Below are 15884 nucleotides of genomic sequence, written 5' to 3' on the forward strand. Positions count from 1 at the left end.
TCTGTGGTTGCTACCACTGAGTCGCTGAACACCCGATGTGCCTCAGTGCATCGTCACTGCCAGAAGCGAACTGCAGGAAAGCTCCAACCCTTTTATTTATATACACCCCATAATACGGTATCCCTCCACACAAAATAGTACCAAAGATTTTGTCATAATGCCAGTGGCATACATCGTCACTCAACAGAGGTCGCGGGGTCAAGTTAACTTGAGTGGCAGACTGCTAATCATTCGATATGCATATGTTAAATGTTATCTAGCTTTTTAAAAAAGAGGAGTAAAATATTCTCAGTCCATGGCTTTATTTAAGAGAATTCCTGGATGTTGTCGGATTCAAGAATCATTCATGGCAAATTTTTGGTGACAACAGATGTAAATTCTCTGTTAACTAGCTCTAATCCAATTTCTTATCGGAAATTCCTTGAACTAAATGTGAATGTCTTGTTCCACCAGCGTCTGGCGCAACAAACAATAAATTAATATCAAAGATTAATTCCCAAGTCTGTACTTTTTATTTTGCATGAAGTAAAGGAGTTGAAAGAAAGTTCAATGTGAATACAGTGCTTTGTAGGCGTTGTGTAGAGTGCGACTGTGGTTACGTTCGGAAATTGGTCTCTTATACGGTATAAGAGACTGTGCAGGTTTGTGTATGTTCGGAGGCAGAGCGCGCTCCCATCCCATTCATTTCCGAACGCAACATATTTATAACCAATATAACTAATCAGCAGCTCATTCTTGGACTGTTTTCGGCTATACTGCCTCACGCAGGAAGCACTCATTTATTTGAAGACACGATAAAGAAACGGTTTGAACGACGTTAGGAGTGAAGCCGTGCAGGCTGGGAGATATTTTCGATTTTATCCTGTGCATGGGTTTGAATAAAGTTAAATAGGAAAAAAATGATACAGTAGTGGCACGTTTCAGGCCTCATTGGCTAAAAAGAATCATGTGACATTGAGAACCACTGCCATTGGTCTTTATCATTTCCGGTATAGAACTGACCGGGCGGATATACTCAGAGGCGCGCGCTCGTTTAATTTATTGTTTGAGAGCAGCTGCTACGTGTGCCCTGGTTACATCACTTCACTTTTTTTTCCAGTTTATTTTTTTTGTTTGCTCCCATAAAAAATGGACTGTGTGGATTATCCTAAAGTTTTTCCGAATTCTCCGAGGAAGGCCCAGGGGCAAATCCAGGTTTGTCATTGCTGCAACGGCTTTGTTTTCATCGAAACGAACCGTAGTATTTTATGTAATCCTTTTTACATATTTTTTCCAGCAATACATTTGCACGTAAATTCCGTAACCTCATTGCTGTCTCCCTGCTAATGTTTTTCTACAGGTCATATTTGGACCGATGTTTTCAGGCAAAAGGTAATCTTTTGCAATACTTTATGTTTCGTTAGCGTTACTACCTGACTTCATCAATGTGTGTACGTCTTTCAAATTGTGTCTGGCAACAACTTTTTTTTAATCAGTCCCGCCAATTCACGCATCGGGCACATCACTCGACTCCTTTCACCCCCGCTCTCTTTCACTCAGATGTGCTCTGCTAATCGCTCGCAAACTTTTTACACAAATTACCACCTCCAAAAATACCATACCGCCATAATGAGCAACATGAGTGTTGCATTCTAACTGTTCCTTATAAACGAGGCCGAGGCTTTATTCCTGACGCATTCACAATGAGTATCGTATATTATTGTAAAACACCGTGACATATATGCTAAATCTTAGCATTAACAACATGCTTGAAAGGGCAAAAGGAAAACCATCAACTTAATGATTCAATTACATCGTATTGTGCATAAAATACGAATGACTGTATTTCAATAAATGTTTAAAAAGAAACAGTTCCTGAAAGATAAAATACAGATGTATTTTACTAGGCTTAAAAAGTAAAATATGTACTCTATAAGATTTTTTTAAAAACTCAGACTATATGCACAGCAATAAGCGATCTTCTAATACATGAGTGTAAAAATCAAGGCCAGATCTGGCCCTCAACACCATTTTCTGGTGGCCCGCATAGGCAGATCATGTGATGTTGTAATATGTTAGATTGTATTGCATGTTCTAATTTGTATTTTTAATACAGTAATTGATTCGACTTCCGCTAATGGCACTTTGAGAATCACAGGGCTAAGCATGTGGACATGCATTATGTGTTACAATGGATTTTATTCTGTGAAATTTGCATCAATTTACTAATCTGTTGTTTGTTTTTTACAGCACCGAATTGATGCGAAGGGTGCGACGTTTCCAAATAGCCCAGTACAGCTGCTTGCTGATCAAATATGCCAAAGATACACGTTACTCTGACTTTGGCGTGGCCACGCATGATAAGTAAGCAACCTGATATTTTTTAATGTTTTATCTTGCAAAACAGTTGCCTGTATACACGTCTTTTTTTTAACTTGACAATTGCGCGCATTTGGCAGGATTGAGGGGAGTTTAGATCATGCAAAGAATTCATTTGACTTTTTACTTCCCTTAGAAACACAATGGAGGCAGTACCTGCAAACTGTTTGCGAGATGTGCAGTCGTTGGCACTCCAAAGCAGTGTCATTGGAATTGATGAAGGACAGTTTGTAAGTTTACATTTGTTTTCCTGAAATTTTGTGGGGGAGGGGGAGGCAATAGTATTTAATAAAGGAATGAAAAAAAAAGAAAATAAACTGTTAAAAATGTTTTTAAAAAAGGATTATTTTAATTGCAGTGTTATGTTTGTAGTGGGGGAGGGTGTGATCACGTGGGAGCGCTGCCTGCGAAGGCTAGCTTCTTGACCAGTGGTGGAAGAGAATCTTTGTGTCTGGGGAGCTGGGTTGAAATTATCTGAGCACCCCGTGCACAATTCAAACAAAAGTATGGAATGCCTGTTTTTATTTAGTTAGTTATGTATGGGGTCCGGTCTGCCAAGGACGATTCTTTTATGATCCGAAAAATCCTTATGTGTGTACCCGGTCTTAGTCACACACTGCACAAATCTGGCCTTTATGCAAGACTGGCAAGAACAAAGCCATTTCTCCACGAAATCCATAAAAAATCCTTTGTGAAGTTTGCCAAGCCACTAGGGCGCCACGTGGCACGTGTGGAAGATCAGATGAAACCAAAATCAAACTCTTTGGCCAACATGCAAAATGTTTTGTCTGGTGTAAAAGTAACACTACACATCATCCTAAACACACCATTCCCACTCTCAAACATGGTGGTGGCGGCAGCGGCATCATGGTCTGGGGCTGCTTTTCTACTGCAAAGGGAAGAGGCATACAATTAATGGGAAGATGGATACAGCCAAATATAGGGCAATTTGGGAAGAAAACTTGATGAAGTCTGCAAAAGACCTGAGACTGGTATGAGGGTTTACCTTCCAACATGACAATGATGCATGAAAAGGTTCCACACTAAACATGTCCATGTGTTTGAATGGCCAAGTCACAGTCCACACCTCAATCCAATTGAGAACCCGTGGAAAGATCTGAAAGTTTTTCTCAAACGCTCTCCGGCTAGCCTTACGGGGTCTGAGCTGTTTGGCACGGAAGAATCATCAGAAATTTCAGGTTCCACATGTGCAAAACTGATAGAGACATGCCCCAAGAGTTGCAACTGTCATCGCAGCAGAAGCTTGTTGTACAAAGTACTGTATTAACTCGAAGGGTCAAATGTTTGCATACCCCACTTTTCACATTTATTTTTTATCTTTTTCTTAAAAAGGGGGGGGCAGCGGCCAATACACAAGCCAATGTTATTGGACCATTTGTAGATGGACTCATGTGTAGCTATGGATCCCACTTTATCAATCAACTGTGTGCGTGTGGTTGTTTTTTTTTTTTTTTTTAATCGCTGCAGTTCCCAGACACAGTGGAGTTTTGTGAGGAGATGGCCAATTTGGGCAAGACCATTATTGTTGCTGCCTTGGATGGGACCTTCCAGAGAAGGGTGAGGTCTTCTCTCCCCCCCACCCCCTGGCAAATGCACATTGTCTGTCTACTCCAGCAAGAATGTGTTTTGATGCATTAAACTGTCAAGATGGAGGCAAACATTTTGCAAATCCTCTGTGTTCCTCACAATGAAATCTCTGTTCTCTCTCGAGATTATACCTACATTCAGTCAAATGTCAACTACTCTCTCATGCATTTTCGTAGCCATTTGGAAACATCCTGAACCTTGTCCCTCTGGCGGAAAGCGTGGTGAAGCTGCACGCCGTCTGCATGCAGTGTTACAAAGAAGCGGCCTACACCAAGAGGATTGGAGCAGAGAAAGAGGTCAGCATACACCCAAGGAAATAAATTAGCAAGGTTTATTTTGTATCCCCCGCCCCCGTCACATTTCCTGTGTTACACAGGTGGAAGTGATCGGCGGAGCTGACAAGTACCAGGCAGTCTGTCGAAAGTGTTACGGACATCTGATGGCGACCAAAGAGAACCGACCTCCCCTCAGGGATGAAACTCCTCAAAACGCACTTCATGGAAAAGTTGTGGACTCTGGAATTCCCAGGAAGCTTTTCTCTTCCCTCCACCTCTGAAAACTCAAACACAAGCGGCAAGTTTTGGAAATATAACCGTTATATGTTTAAAGCAAAGTCTCGTTGTTTTGCCCGCAGTTACAATTTAATGAATTACAATTGTGGTCAAGTCCCCTCCTAAATGGAGACATGGGAAAATTATTTGGGTTCCAATCATATAATAGTTGTGCTTTTTACTGATTATGTAATTTTATACATTATCAATGTAACCAAAACAAGCACTTAAATATTTGTGTTTCAGCAGGTTTTATTTTAATAGGTTATTGTGTCAAAGTATTGATACGAGTGCAGTGTGTTTTTCATGGTTTTTGTTTAACAACTTGGTTACTTTTATCTTCCCTTTTGAACGTACAGTGATCCCTCGCCATTTCGCTGTTCGTTTATCGCGGCTTCAGTGCATCGCGGAAAAACAATTTTTTTTTTGTTTTTATTTATTCATTTTCTAAATATACATTACATGGAGTACAGTACTGTATATGTTGCTCTATGTGTCTCGCTGTTGTTTTGCAGCTTCTCGCGGACCGTTTGTGGACTTTTAAAAAGCTTTTTTTTTTACTTGCATGTTAATTGGTCGCTACTTTGCGTATTTTCGTTTATCACGGGTGGTTTTGGTCCCCATTAACAGCGGTAAACGAGGGATTACTGTATATCTAAGGTTGCGTGTTAATTTTGGGTATATTTCTGTAAAGTGTAATCTGCAAGTTAAGTTTGTTTTTTTTTTTTTTTTCCAAAAGCAACTCTGCCTTTTTGTTGGGATAAGGGAGAGTAAGAACACATACAGAAATTTCTTTAAGCTGGCAGTCCTTGGAGTGAAATTGAATTAAGCACCACAGTCTATTAAGAGACCGGGCATTGGTTTAAAATGAATGTGGGGATATGATTTGACTGAAAGTGATGTTCATTGTCTATGAATTACATAAAATGTGATAATAAATATTGTGACGACATATTTCTGTGCAGCTTTCACATCACTGTTTTCCTTACAGTTCCTTTGAGGCTTTCAGAATTGCGTGGTGGACCGGATCTTTATAGCCCGTGTCCGCCAATTTAAAGTATTAGAATAAAATGTGCTTAAATGACTCTAACTTCCATGGCAAGCAATTGAATGCTTTGTGACCTACACTGTAGAAAATCACCTCAAAATACACTTCCGTGCTTAGGCAGAGGGTGAATAACTGCTCAGATTACAAGTGACTGCAATGAAGTGGATGTACTGTTCATTTTTATTTGTGCCGTGGCCAATTATTGAAGCCACTAGTTAGCGGTGTGTGGAAGTCTGTCTCTCTTTTCAAACACAATTTGACAAAAACGTTCCTATCCAAATTCATTCATACATTTTCTCTATATGAACTTTGTCAGCAGAGACGGGAATCATTCAACTTTATAGTGTCAAGTATCGAAGTGATTAAAATTTGTGATGTATTCCGTCTATACACAAGCTTACGGTAGATGTCCGTTTTCTACTTTTCTTGGGACCCAAAGGGGAAAATCATTCGTGCTTTCATATTTGTTATTGAGGTAACCCATAACAGTATCAATGAGAGTTAATCATTCAGCGAAACATAGATACAAGTCATGTTGCCATAACATGAGTGTATCAGCAAGAGGCACAAATTGAAGAGTACGCATTTTTTATCACTCGATCCTGAGAAGCCTCCATGACAGTATGACCATGTCAAGTGTACAGTAGTTAAACTTATTGTCAAAATAAGTTTGAAAGAAGAATAGGCATATGTACTTGGCTCCAACAGAAGCACTTCTTTTGTTAATTAGTCACTGTTCAGTGGGTGCGCCATTATCTGTACTCCCACCCACCTTCACTATCATAATTTAAACCACAAGTTCAAAGGGCACTTGAATGAAACGTCACACAACTAGGTCTTTTTGCACAGATGTTTTTTTTTGAGACCCTAAAACTGTCTCCTAGATGTTTTAGGCTATGACTACTTAAACGGCAGCATCTCAACACAAAACAATGAACAGAAGAAACATTTTGCACTGAAATTGCCATAGCTACTTTTACTCCACATGATACCTTGCGAGTTGTTTGCAGCTAACAAAGACAATTCAATTCGTGGGAGACGAAAAGAAGTTGTGGCAACAGTTTCACCGAGAAATCTGTACAACTAAGAGAAACACAGTGTTGATCTCATCAACTGTTATTGGCAGTTTCAGTTACTCTAATCCTGCGTGCATTCCATTTGCCTATCAGCCTGCTTGAGGTAAGTGTTGTGTCATAGCACAGAGGTCGGCTGATCCAAAGATCACATCTAATGTCAGCGTGCAGTCCGAAGTGAAGATTTGACCACAGAGCAGAGAGCCTCGACCCCTGGCGGTAATAATCCGCCCTGTCCCTCTTCTTTTCACTTGCATGCAGTTCTTTAACTTTTCGGGTTTGACATTTAGCGAAGTGCTAAATCCAATGAGAAGCCATATCATCAATGGAGACATGTCTCTGACACGCTGGATCTGCTACTAACTGCGGCCATACCGGAGCCCTCTGTGTCAGTAATTAGGTGGCTGATAGCCGGGCGTTGGCTGCAAGTTTGGGGTAAAGGCGGGCTGCTGGCTCAAGTCGGGATAGGCGCTATAGGTGGTGGGGGTGTATGGCGTGGGGTTGTAGGAGGCGGGGGCATAGGTCGGAGGGTAAGGCGTGTGTTCATCGGTAGGCTGCTCGGTATAGGTCGGGACAGCGATGTCGTCACCACCGCTTCGGAAACGACTGAAGGCGAAGTAGGTCAGAATTCCCTGCAGAATAAAACAAAATGAGAGATTGGGGTCAATGTGAGGCTGGGCGGGTCATAAGTTGTTCTCAACTTATTTCAACACTCTGTAATAACACTCTGTAATAATAATGTTTAAAAAAACCCACAATGATCATTAGTATTGAGTTGTGAAAAAAGAAGGGGTGGGGGGGCAACCATATTTGGATATAGTGGATCTCTGCCTGACAGCAACGACAAACGAAAACTACTAACACAAGGTTTCTTGTTTGTGGCTGCCGAGTTTTGGGGTGGAAAAAAAAAATGTTGCCTTGCTCACCCAGGTAGCGATGGAGAAGAATGAAAAGGCCACTGTTGCACGTGCAGCATCCTGGGGGATTCCGCTGACGTCGTGTGTGCGACCCCATTGGCTGGCTAACAAACAGAAGCACACAAACCACAGAAAGGTCCATGTCCCTGAGGAGAAGAACATCCAGATGCAGTCACTGCATGAGAAGATCCAACTACTGATTTGTAAAGGCTTCAAAAAAAAAAAAACCAAGTTTGTTTCAAATACTGTCCAGAATCAATACTTATTCAATAACATGACCCCCCAAAAATTATTCAAATACATTGCATGTATTCACGAGAGGTACTGCTCATATTTAAGAGATGCGGAGTGCTACAGATGTGATTTGCTCGTCAAAGTTAGCCGCAATAAGTTTTGCTCTGACCAACCAATCAGAGGACGGAAAAATGGTATTGATGGCCAGCTTGGTGGCCCTGTGAGGATGAATTTGAAATCAGATTCTTTCAAACTCAAGGGCTGATTGTTGATTATGCCATTCTTTTGGCCCTCTCACCAGTGAGGAAAAAAAAAAGTTTTGATCAAATTTAAGTTCATGTCATAATACTAAAGATTGACATAGTCACGTGGCTTTCTTAACCCGACAAATGAAAAGGATTTATGTTTGTTGTAACGATCGCGCAGCATGCAAACATTTTATTTTAAACCCATGAAAACGCATACGTTATACAATATTTGTACTTTGAATTTTTACGCATTTTAGGTTATTTAACATTCAGGAGTAGGTGATTTTACAACATATTTGGCAACATTTAGTGACATTTATACAGCCTGAGAGTGGCATGTGGCCCTTTGAGAGCAGGCATTAAGCTGATGTGGTCATTGATTACAAATGAGTTTGACATTCCTGCTTTAAATAAACAGTCCTATTTAAAAAAAATTGTCATGGGAGCAAATAGAGGCTGGCAAAAAAAAAAAAAAATCTGTCATTGACAACAACAACGTACAGATAACGGAAACAATTCTGCCAAGAGAAACGTTACGGAATGAAAAGGACAGACTCACAAATTTTATCCATCACTGGTAAAAGCAGTGGAAGATGCATTCCATGATGCAATTATCGTAAATGGCCGCAAGGTTCACAGTTGCACTTCTTTGTTTCCGTAAAGAATGCCTAACAAACACAGTCATGTCCAGCTGATGAATTGAAAGAGAATCTGTGAGGTCATCCTCGCCATCCATCTTGTTCATTCAGCACCATCTGCTGCTGATAGCAACAATGAATAATACGGGTTTGTAATGCAAGGATAACAGTGAGTGGTTTGTCTCGCGTAATAGAACACTAAGGCTCTCTGTATGGGACGTGATGTCAAGGAAGTAGAGGGCCGGTCGGTAAATCGGCAAAAAGAAATGATAATTATTGGTTTCCAGCAAGGCGGCCCGGTCGTCCAGTGGTTAGCACGTCGGCTTCACAGTGCAGAGGTACCGGGTTCGATTCCAGCTCCGGCCTCCCTGTGTGGAGTTTGCATGTTCTCCCCGGGCCTGCGTGGGTTTTCTCCGGGTACTCCTTCCACATTTCAAAAACATGCATGGCAGGCTGATTGAACACTCTAAATTGTCCCTAGGTGTGAGTGTGAGCGTGGATGGTTGTTCGTCTATGTGTGCCCTGCGATTGGCTGGCAACCGATTCAGGGTGTCCCCCGCCTACTGCCCGAAGACAGCTGGGATAGGCTCCAGCACCCCCCGCGACCCTAGTGAGGATCAAGCGGTTAGGAAGATGAATGAATGAATGAATGGTTTCCAGCATCTCCCAATGTTCGCCACTTTTGTATCCAGGCAAAAATTGGATAGCGCTGTTATACAGTACAATATTTTTAGTCGTGAGTCTTGATTGGTACTTTAGAACATTAAAAAATATATATACTGTATATATTGCACAATTTGAGACAAACATATCTGAAGGTTTTAACTTCTTGTGTGTCACAGTCTGATGACAAGTGTTCGCAGGAAGAACATAGTTGAGGCAAATGCAGTTCAATCAGCATGCACATTTTTTCTAGATTCATGACAGCAATCAATGTGACATCGAATCAACTCCAAAAAAAAAAAGCCATGATAGATGTGACGCTCTCACCTGAAAATCCCAGGTCTGCCATGACAGCGTATTTCCTTTGCTGTGCGTTGCTCATAAAAGGCATGTATACATCCAAAAGCAGAAATCCCACACAGGCCAGGAAAGCAATCACGCCGATGCCGACGGCGTAATGACATGCCGAGTCATTTTGGTTGAAGATGCACTTTGGCTCTGCGCTGTAGACCGGGTTAATGTAACCTTCTGTTGCGATGCAGGCGAAGACCACAATGGCAAAGAGCTGCAGCGAGACAAGGAAACCAGACAAGTTAGAAAATACATTGAAGGAAGCGGCATAAAGACTGATTCTCCACAACCAAACGAGACAAACCTGCCTTAGTTACGACATGGTACTCGTTTGGAATGTTGACCCAGTGACTACGTTCAATTTCCGTTTGACAAGTTAACTAAATGTATGACCATATTGTTAAGTCATACTTTGATGGGAGCAAAACAAAAATGCACATCAATGCTACAGTTCACATATAATCCATCCATCCATTTTCCAAACCGCCTATCCCAGCTGTCTTCGGGTAAAAGGCCGGGGACACCCTGAACTGGTTGCCAGCCAATCGCAAGGCCCACGAGAGACGAACAACCATCCGCGCGCACACTCACACCTCGGGACAATTCGGAGTGTTCAATCAGCCTGCCACGCATGTCTTTGGAATGTGGGAGGAAACCGGATTACCCGGAGAAAACCCACGGGGAGAACATGCAAACTCCACACAGGGAGGCTGGAACTGGAATTGAACCCCGTACCTCTGCACTGTGAGCTTGACACGCTAACCACTGGACCACCGGGCTGCCCTCATATATAATTTAGAGGAAAATATTCTGGATGATTTCGATGATGTCAAAATGATTGTTGGCAGCAGATAGCACGTTGGTGGTGCATTCATCATTTTATTTTGACATTGTCTAACTACAGTCCACCGAATTTCATGAGAGGGCCTCGTGCAGACGGCCGTGTGACCGCAAGAAGGCACAGCATAGCACCCAAACCACTCGGCGATTAACTTTCTGTTGAACTGGTTCTTGGGGCCATTCCGTGGTTTGTTGTCATCCACATTCGCAAATCACCTCATCATGTGACCTAGTTCTGAATCTTGCTGCCAGCCTTGTGACTCCAGTGACACCAGCAGTTCCCTCATGATGCTCATAATGAGTTCTGGGAGGAGGACAGAGAGGGGCTTTTGGGCTGGTGGGGAGGAGGAGACAAAAGATTCAGATAATGAGCAGTGGGGTGGAAATACTGTAGGTGGAATGTTAAAAAAAGACTATTCCAGACTATTGAATTGAAACTAATCGCATGTTGAATGACAACTTTTTCACCATTGCGATCAACCACTAAAGAAGTTGAGTGGTACCTTGAGTTATGAGTGCCCCAAGTTATGAGTTTTGAGTCATCCACAGGCTCAGTCTATTTTTTTTTTAAAACTTTGCGTTGTGAGCCAAGATTTGAGCATGCGATACCCAACCGCACGAGTGACTTGGGGTGAGCTCTCCTGTCTTTGCTTACGGGATCTGCATGTCATCGCTGGTTACAATAAGAAGATAGAAGCTGAAAGGAGGGGCAAAAAACTCAAATCCTTTGAGGCATCTCCATGACAACCACCCAAAATTGGGCACCAATGCAAGGCACTTTGTTCACCTCATCACTGCGGTCTTGCTCTGCATAGACTCAACAACAACTACAGCCTATCCCTGCTGACTTGAGCGGGAGGTAAGGTACACCCTAAATGGGTCACTAGTCAATCACTGGTGTCCACCAACGCGTTCAAGGATTGGTATAAGGTGGTCGGTACCACCTTATGGCCACAGCTCCGGTCAGCCAGCCGCCTCACCAATGGAGGTGCGGAACATGATCCACTCTGGGAGTTGAAACTCCTTCTGACACGAGATTTGGACGGACATTGCCAACAGGACTTCACAATACGTTTGGGCCTTCCAGGTCAGACCGGCATCTTCCTCCACCATCGTAGCCAGCTGCTGACAGCTCTGCCAACTTCTGGAAAGCCCCAGACAACTTTTCTTCTAGGATCACTGGGACGCGCACACTCCTCCACCATGATTAGGTGACGGCTCAGGGAGGTGGATTGTCATCATTTGTTGCTAAAAATGTGATATGAACTTTTGACACTGTTGCAGCTCTACCCAGAGGACAAATTAATTCAAAACTGTATGACACAAATAAACGAATTAGAGTCTATATGGAAAAACATAAGATTGAAAAAACATAAACTCCATCCATTTTCTGAAACGCTTCACAAGGGGCGCGGGAGCCCATTCCAGCAGTTTTCGGGCAGTAGGCGGGGGACACCCTGAACTAGGTTGCCAGCCAATCGCAGGGAACACAGAGACAAACAACCATCCACGCTCACACTCACACCTAGGGACAATTTTGAGTGTTCCATCAGCCTGCTATGCATGTTTTTGGAATGTGGGAGGAAACCAGAGTACCCGGAGAAAACCCACACAGACCGGGGAGTACATGCAAACTCCACACAAGAAGGCCGGAGCCAGGATCGAACCCACTACCTCCGCGCTGTGATGTCGACGCGCTAACCACTGGACCACCAGGACACCCAAACATGAACTCAATCACATTATTTACAGTCAGAATGATAAACAGAAAATATTTACAAGTCATTATACATGCAGTAATTACAGTTTTGCAAATTGGGTGCATCCCCCCCATTATTTTGATCAAACTCAGGCTGTTAGGCAGCCAGCTCCGCGGTGCTTTCCAAGATATGAGAATTTTTGGTCAAATGGAAAATAAACTTCTCTTTGTAAACTCTCTTTACACTGAGATAGAATCCCCCTCCTCTTAATTGAACGATTACTGTCAATTTCAGTATTCAAGTCTTGGTTAATGAAACAAACAGACGTGGTGACAAGTGCATTATGGGATGTGGAGACTGAGCAAACTATTCTTCTACTGCCAGTAGAAGAATGAAGTCGGTAACTCACAGATAGTAAAAAGAAAATTAGCACTAATAACGGAATCCAGCTGGTAGATTTTGTGAAAAATGGCAGCTGAAAGGTCTTCTGTCGGTGTGCGTGCGTGTGTATGTGGAAGAGATGAGACATAAACTGGAAGGGAGGTTTAGCCAGGCAGAGATATCATCTTACCCTACATCTCCTGTTTACAAGTCACACACACACACCACCGAAGGTATCCCCATGCACACAAACACACATGTATACCCGCAGCTCCAAGCACATTCTGTCCTCACCCACCATGGGTAACATTTTTAACTTGGTGTCACAAGTCTGTGAAATTCACTACATAGAGCAGGCCGAGGACAGATGGCATTGGAATGAAAGTTCTCGGAATAGTTCAAACATTAATCCTACAACCTGCTTCCTCACATCAGTCAGGGTAAAGACAGCGTGCATTATTTTGCATGCCAGGTTGTGGTTAATTTGGGACTTTCTATAATAGGACGCAGACCACAGACTTAAAAATAAAAAAAAAGTTCAAATAACTGATCAGCAGTGTGACACTTCCAAACCTTTCCAGGTGTGCCGGGGGAAATCATGTAATTTCACTTATTAAGATATCCTTTATTTGTCCCACACTGGTGAAATTTACAATTTACAATTATTAGCAGCAAATGAACTAAAGTGTGTATCCACCAGTTGGCCTGCTTTCCTACAACCAAATTAGTGGTGACTTCCTGTCAATACCAGCTTTGTGTTCAACGAAACAGGCCCTGATTTCCGACGGAGTCAGAAAACTTTTTTGATTCAGATTCAGTGGACTTTATTGATCCTGGTGCGAGCAATTAAGTTGCAGCTTCCTGGTTCAAATGTGCATTCAGCTTCAACGACACAAATGGCGCACCTGTCAGACCACTTGTAAGAAATAAATCAATAAAAATAAGAATATTGACATAAAGCAATACAACACAAGTGTGCTTTTGTCAGGGGCGCAAGGGAATGCCAGTCGAGGGTCATCAGGACAAATTCCCTGGAAAGAGCATATTCATTTGGGTGGATCACCTTTTTGACTTTTTTTTTAGCCACCTTTTTTTTCACCTAATGAGAGCCCAAGTCTCTGCTTGAGTCCAATTATCTGGAGCACTTTTTAACAATGCTGTTTTAGCAGGGGGTGGCCCGGTAGTCCAGTGGTTAGCACGTCGGCTTCACAGTGCAGAGGTACCGGGTTCGATTCCAGCTCCGGCCTCCCTGTGTGGAGTTTGCATGTTCTCCCCGGGCCTGCGTGGGTTTTCTCCGGGTGCTCCGGTTTCCTCCCACATTCCAAAAACATGCGTGGCAGGCTGATTGAACACTAAATTGTCCCGAGGTGTGAGTGCGAATGGTTTTTCGTTTCTGTGTTACCTTTTGCAAAGTTTGTGGTTTTCATTATCCAATCTATGTGAACAGACTTTAATAGCAGAAAAGTCGAGCCAATACTATTTGGGTTTTTACTAGTACATCTCAGAGTCCATTATTTTGAGTTGTTATTTAAAGTGCAGCAGTTGGATCAATCTTTTTTCACACATGTATCTGCACTTCTACTTTTAATTGCAAAGTAAGTATCTGTACAACACTTGAGCATAACATAATTAAGAATTACACAATGCTACAATTGAAACACTTGACAGCGAGTCGTAGAATTAAGTATTCCACACGCAATGGCTCCCTAATTCATTGTTAGCTCACTTTGTTTCATTTAAAAAAGCAAACGTTTTTTGTCCTTAGGGTGCATGTGTTGTCTGTTACCCGACAGCTGCATTTGCAACTTGACGCCTCTTAGGACGCTTTCTTGCGCTTGATTCCGAGCTAAGCTAAGTCGTAAAAAAAGAAAAAACACACACACACACGAACGGGCGGACGGCTGCACCTGTTCGGCTACTATTCTCTTCCTCCTTTTGTCAACCTCTGGACCTTGCGTACCGTTTTCCCCCCCACTTCCAAGTACTCACCCAGCTCAGTAGCCGCACAATGGTTTGCGGTTGCCGGGAAAACTTTACAACGTCCAAACTTCCTCCGGGGAGCGAAACTCCGTACGCACTCGTGGCTCCGGTCTCCTCCATATCTGTCCTCTATTGACAAGCAACTCCCTGTTTCAGTCGCGAGTTAAGGCGGTAGGAGACTCGTCCGGAGTCTTGAGTGCTACAAGCAAATACCGCCTCCTGCATTCCACCGCGCTGCCTGATTTGACACCGTCAAGAGGAGTTGAGCTGCAGTCACACGGGGTGGAGATTTGTCCACACCGGTGCCCGGGGACAGGGAGCGCGTGACGTCTTGCGCCTCTACTGTTCACTATATTGATTTTCATTTATGGTCTGCACACGGGTAATACACATTTGTTTATAATTGAAAAGACTTAAAATGGATAGATTTAACTGCCCCTGCATTTAAAGTACAAGCGCTGTGTATGCACTTAATTAGAGGAGTATCGGTAAAAAGTAAAAATGAATTTTTGCTGTCAACTATATACTACAGTGATCCCTCGTTACTTCGCGGTTCGGTTATTGCGGCCTCACTCTGTCCTGAGGTTTTCATTTGTGACCATAACTTCATCTGTTGGAGTTTTACCTTGCTATTTTACTGGTTTTCATGCTATTTTTTTCCTTCAGTTGTCCGACCAGTGGGAAAAAAACGTCATTTTCAGGGGGAAATTCATTTTATTAATAAAAACAGGACCATTATGATACGTCTTTTAATCACCCCACCAAAAAAAAATCTGCGTTCCTCGTCGTGTATGCGTCGGAAATACACTCCGAACGCACTGCTTCACTCGGATCGTTCAGAAACTAAGAAGGTTGTTCAAATGGGCCCTTTGGTTATTCATTGCCCCAAGAATACAAAGTACTCGAGGCCAGTTGGTCAGGCAGTTCACGCGCCAGCTACATGAGCTGTTTTTAAATTTGAAAATGTAGCTTGAACCCCCCACCCCCAACCCCGAAATTAAAAATCGACAATCGTAACATCCCATACTGAAAATCTGTTCCAGTTCCAAAAAGTGTTGGGAAAAGTTATTATTCTTATTTTTTAAAGATCATATATGAAACACCAGACCAGTGGTTCTTGAACTGGGTTCGGTGAATCAGTCTCAGGGGTTCGACAGAGCTTCTGCCATGGAGGTGAAGACCACCAGAGTCAACGTGTCAATTATCGGTAGTTATGACACGCTTGGCTTGGTTTATTTTGTGCCCAATTAAAAAACATATACTTAATACTTCTACTTATTGTGTTTACTTTTTT

General features: G+C 42.6%; 4 protein-coding genes across 6 annotated transcripts in view; 2 read left to right on the plus strand and 2 right to left on the minus strand.

The window, feature by feature from the left end:
* The window catches only part of LOC127612594 (inactive tyrosine-protein kinase 7), a 53835-nt gene that overhangs the window by 25299 nt on the left and 12652 nt on the right, over positions 1-15884 (minus strand). The window lies entirely within an intron of this gene.
* pycr1b (pyrroline-5-carboxylate reductase 1b) overlaps positions 1-15884 on the plus strand; it is an 83407-nt gene that overhangs the window by 2183 nt on the left and 65340 nt on the right. The window lies entirely within an intron of this gene.
* tk1 (thymidine kinase 1, soluble) lies at positions 975-5603 on the plus strand. The gene is made up of 7 exons (XM_052083379.1): positions 975-1194; positions 1340-1371; positions 2230-2343; positions 2495-2588; positions 3847-3936; positions 4143-4262; positions 4343-5603. The coding sequence occupies exons 1-7, from the start codon at positions 1129-1131 to the stop codon at positions 4520-4522; spliced, it is 696 nt and encodes a 231-aa protein (XP_051939339.1). The 5' UTR covers positions 975-1128; the 3' UTR covers positions 4523-5603.
* syngr2b (synaptogyrin 2b) lies at positions 4284-14883 on the minus strand. 2 transcript variants are annotated; one of them, XM_052083373.1, is made up of 5 exons: positions 14600-14883; positions 9666-9903; positions 7565-7701; positions 7014-7270; positions 4284-4518 (listed from the first exon to the last, which is right to left on the minus strand). In XM_052083373.1, the coding sequence occupies exons 1-4, from the start codon at positions 14708-14710 to the stop codon at positions 7028-7030; spliced, it is 729 nt and encodes a 242-aa protein (XP_051939333.1). In that variant the 5' UTR covers positions 14711-14883; the 3' UTR covers positions 4284-4518; positions 7014-7027. The 2 variants fall into 2 exon arrangements, with proteins under 2 accessions (XP_051939333.1, XP_051939332.1); XM_052083372.1 differs by lacking the exon at positions 4284-4518 and having other exon boundaries at positions 6514-7270; positions 14600-14881.

This window comes from Hippocampus zosterae, chromosome 13 (assembly GCF_025434085.1).
Source record: "Hippocampus zosterae strain Florida chromosome 13, ASM2543408v3, whole genome shotgun sequence".
Lineage (NCBI taxonomy): Eukaryota > Metazoa > Chordata > Actinopteri > Syngnathiformes > Syngnathidae > Hippocampus > Hippocampus zosterae.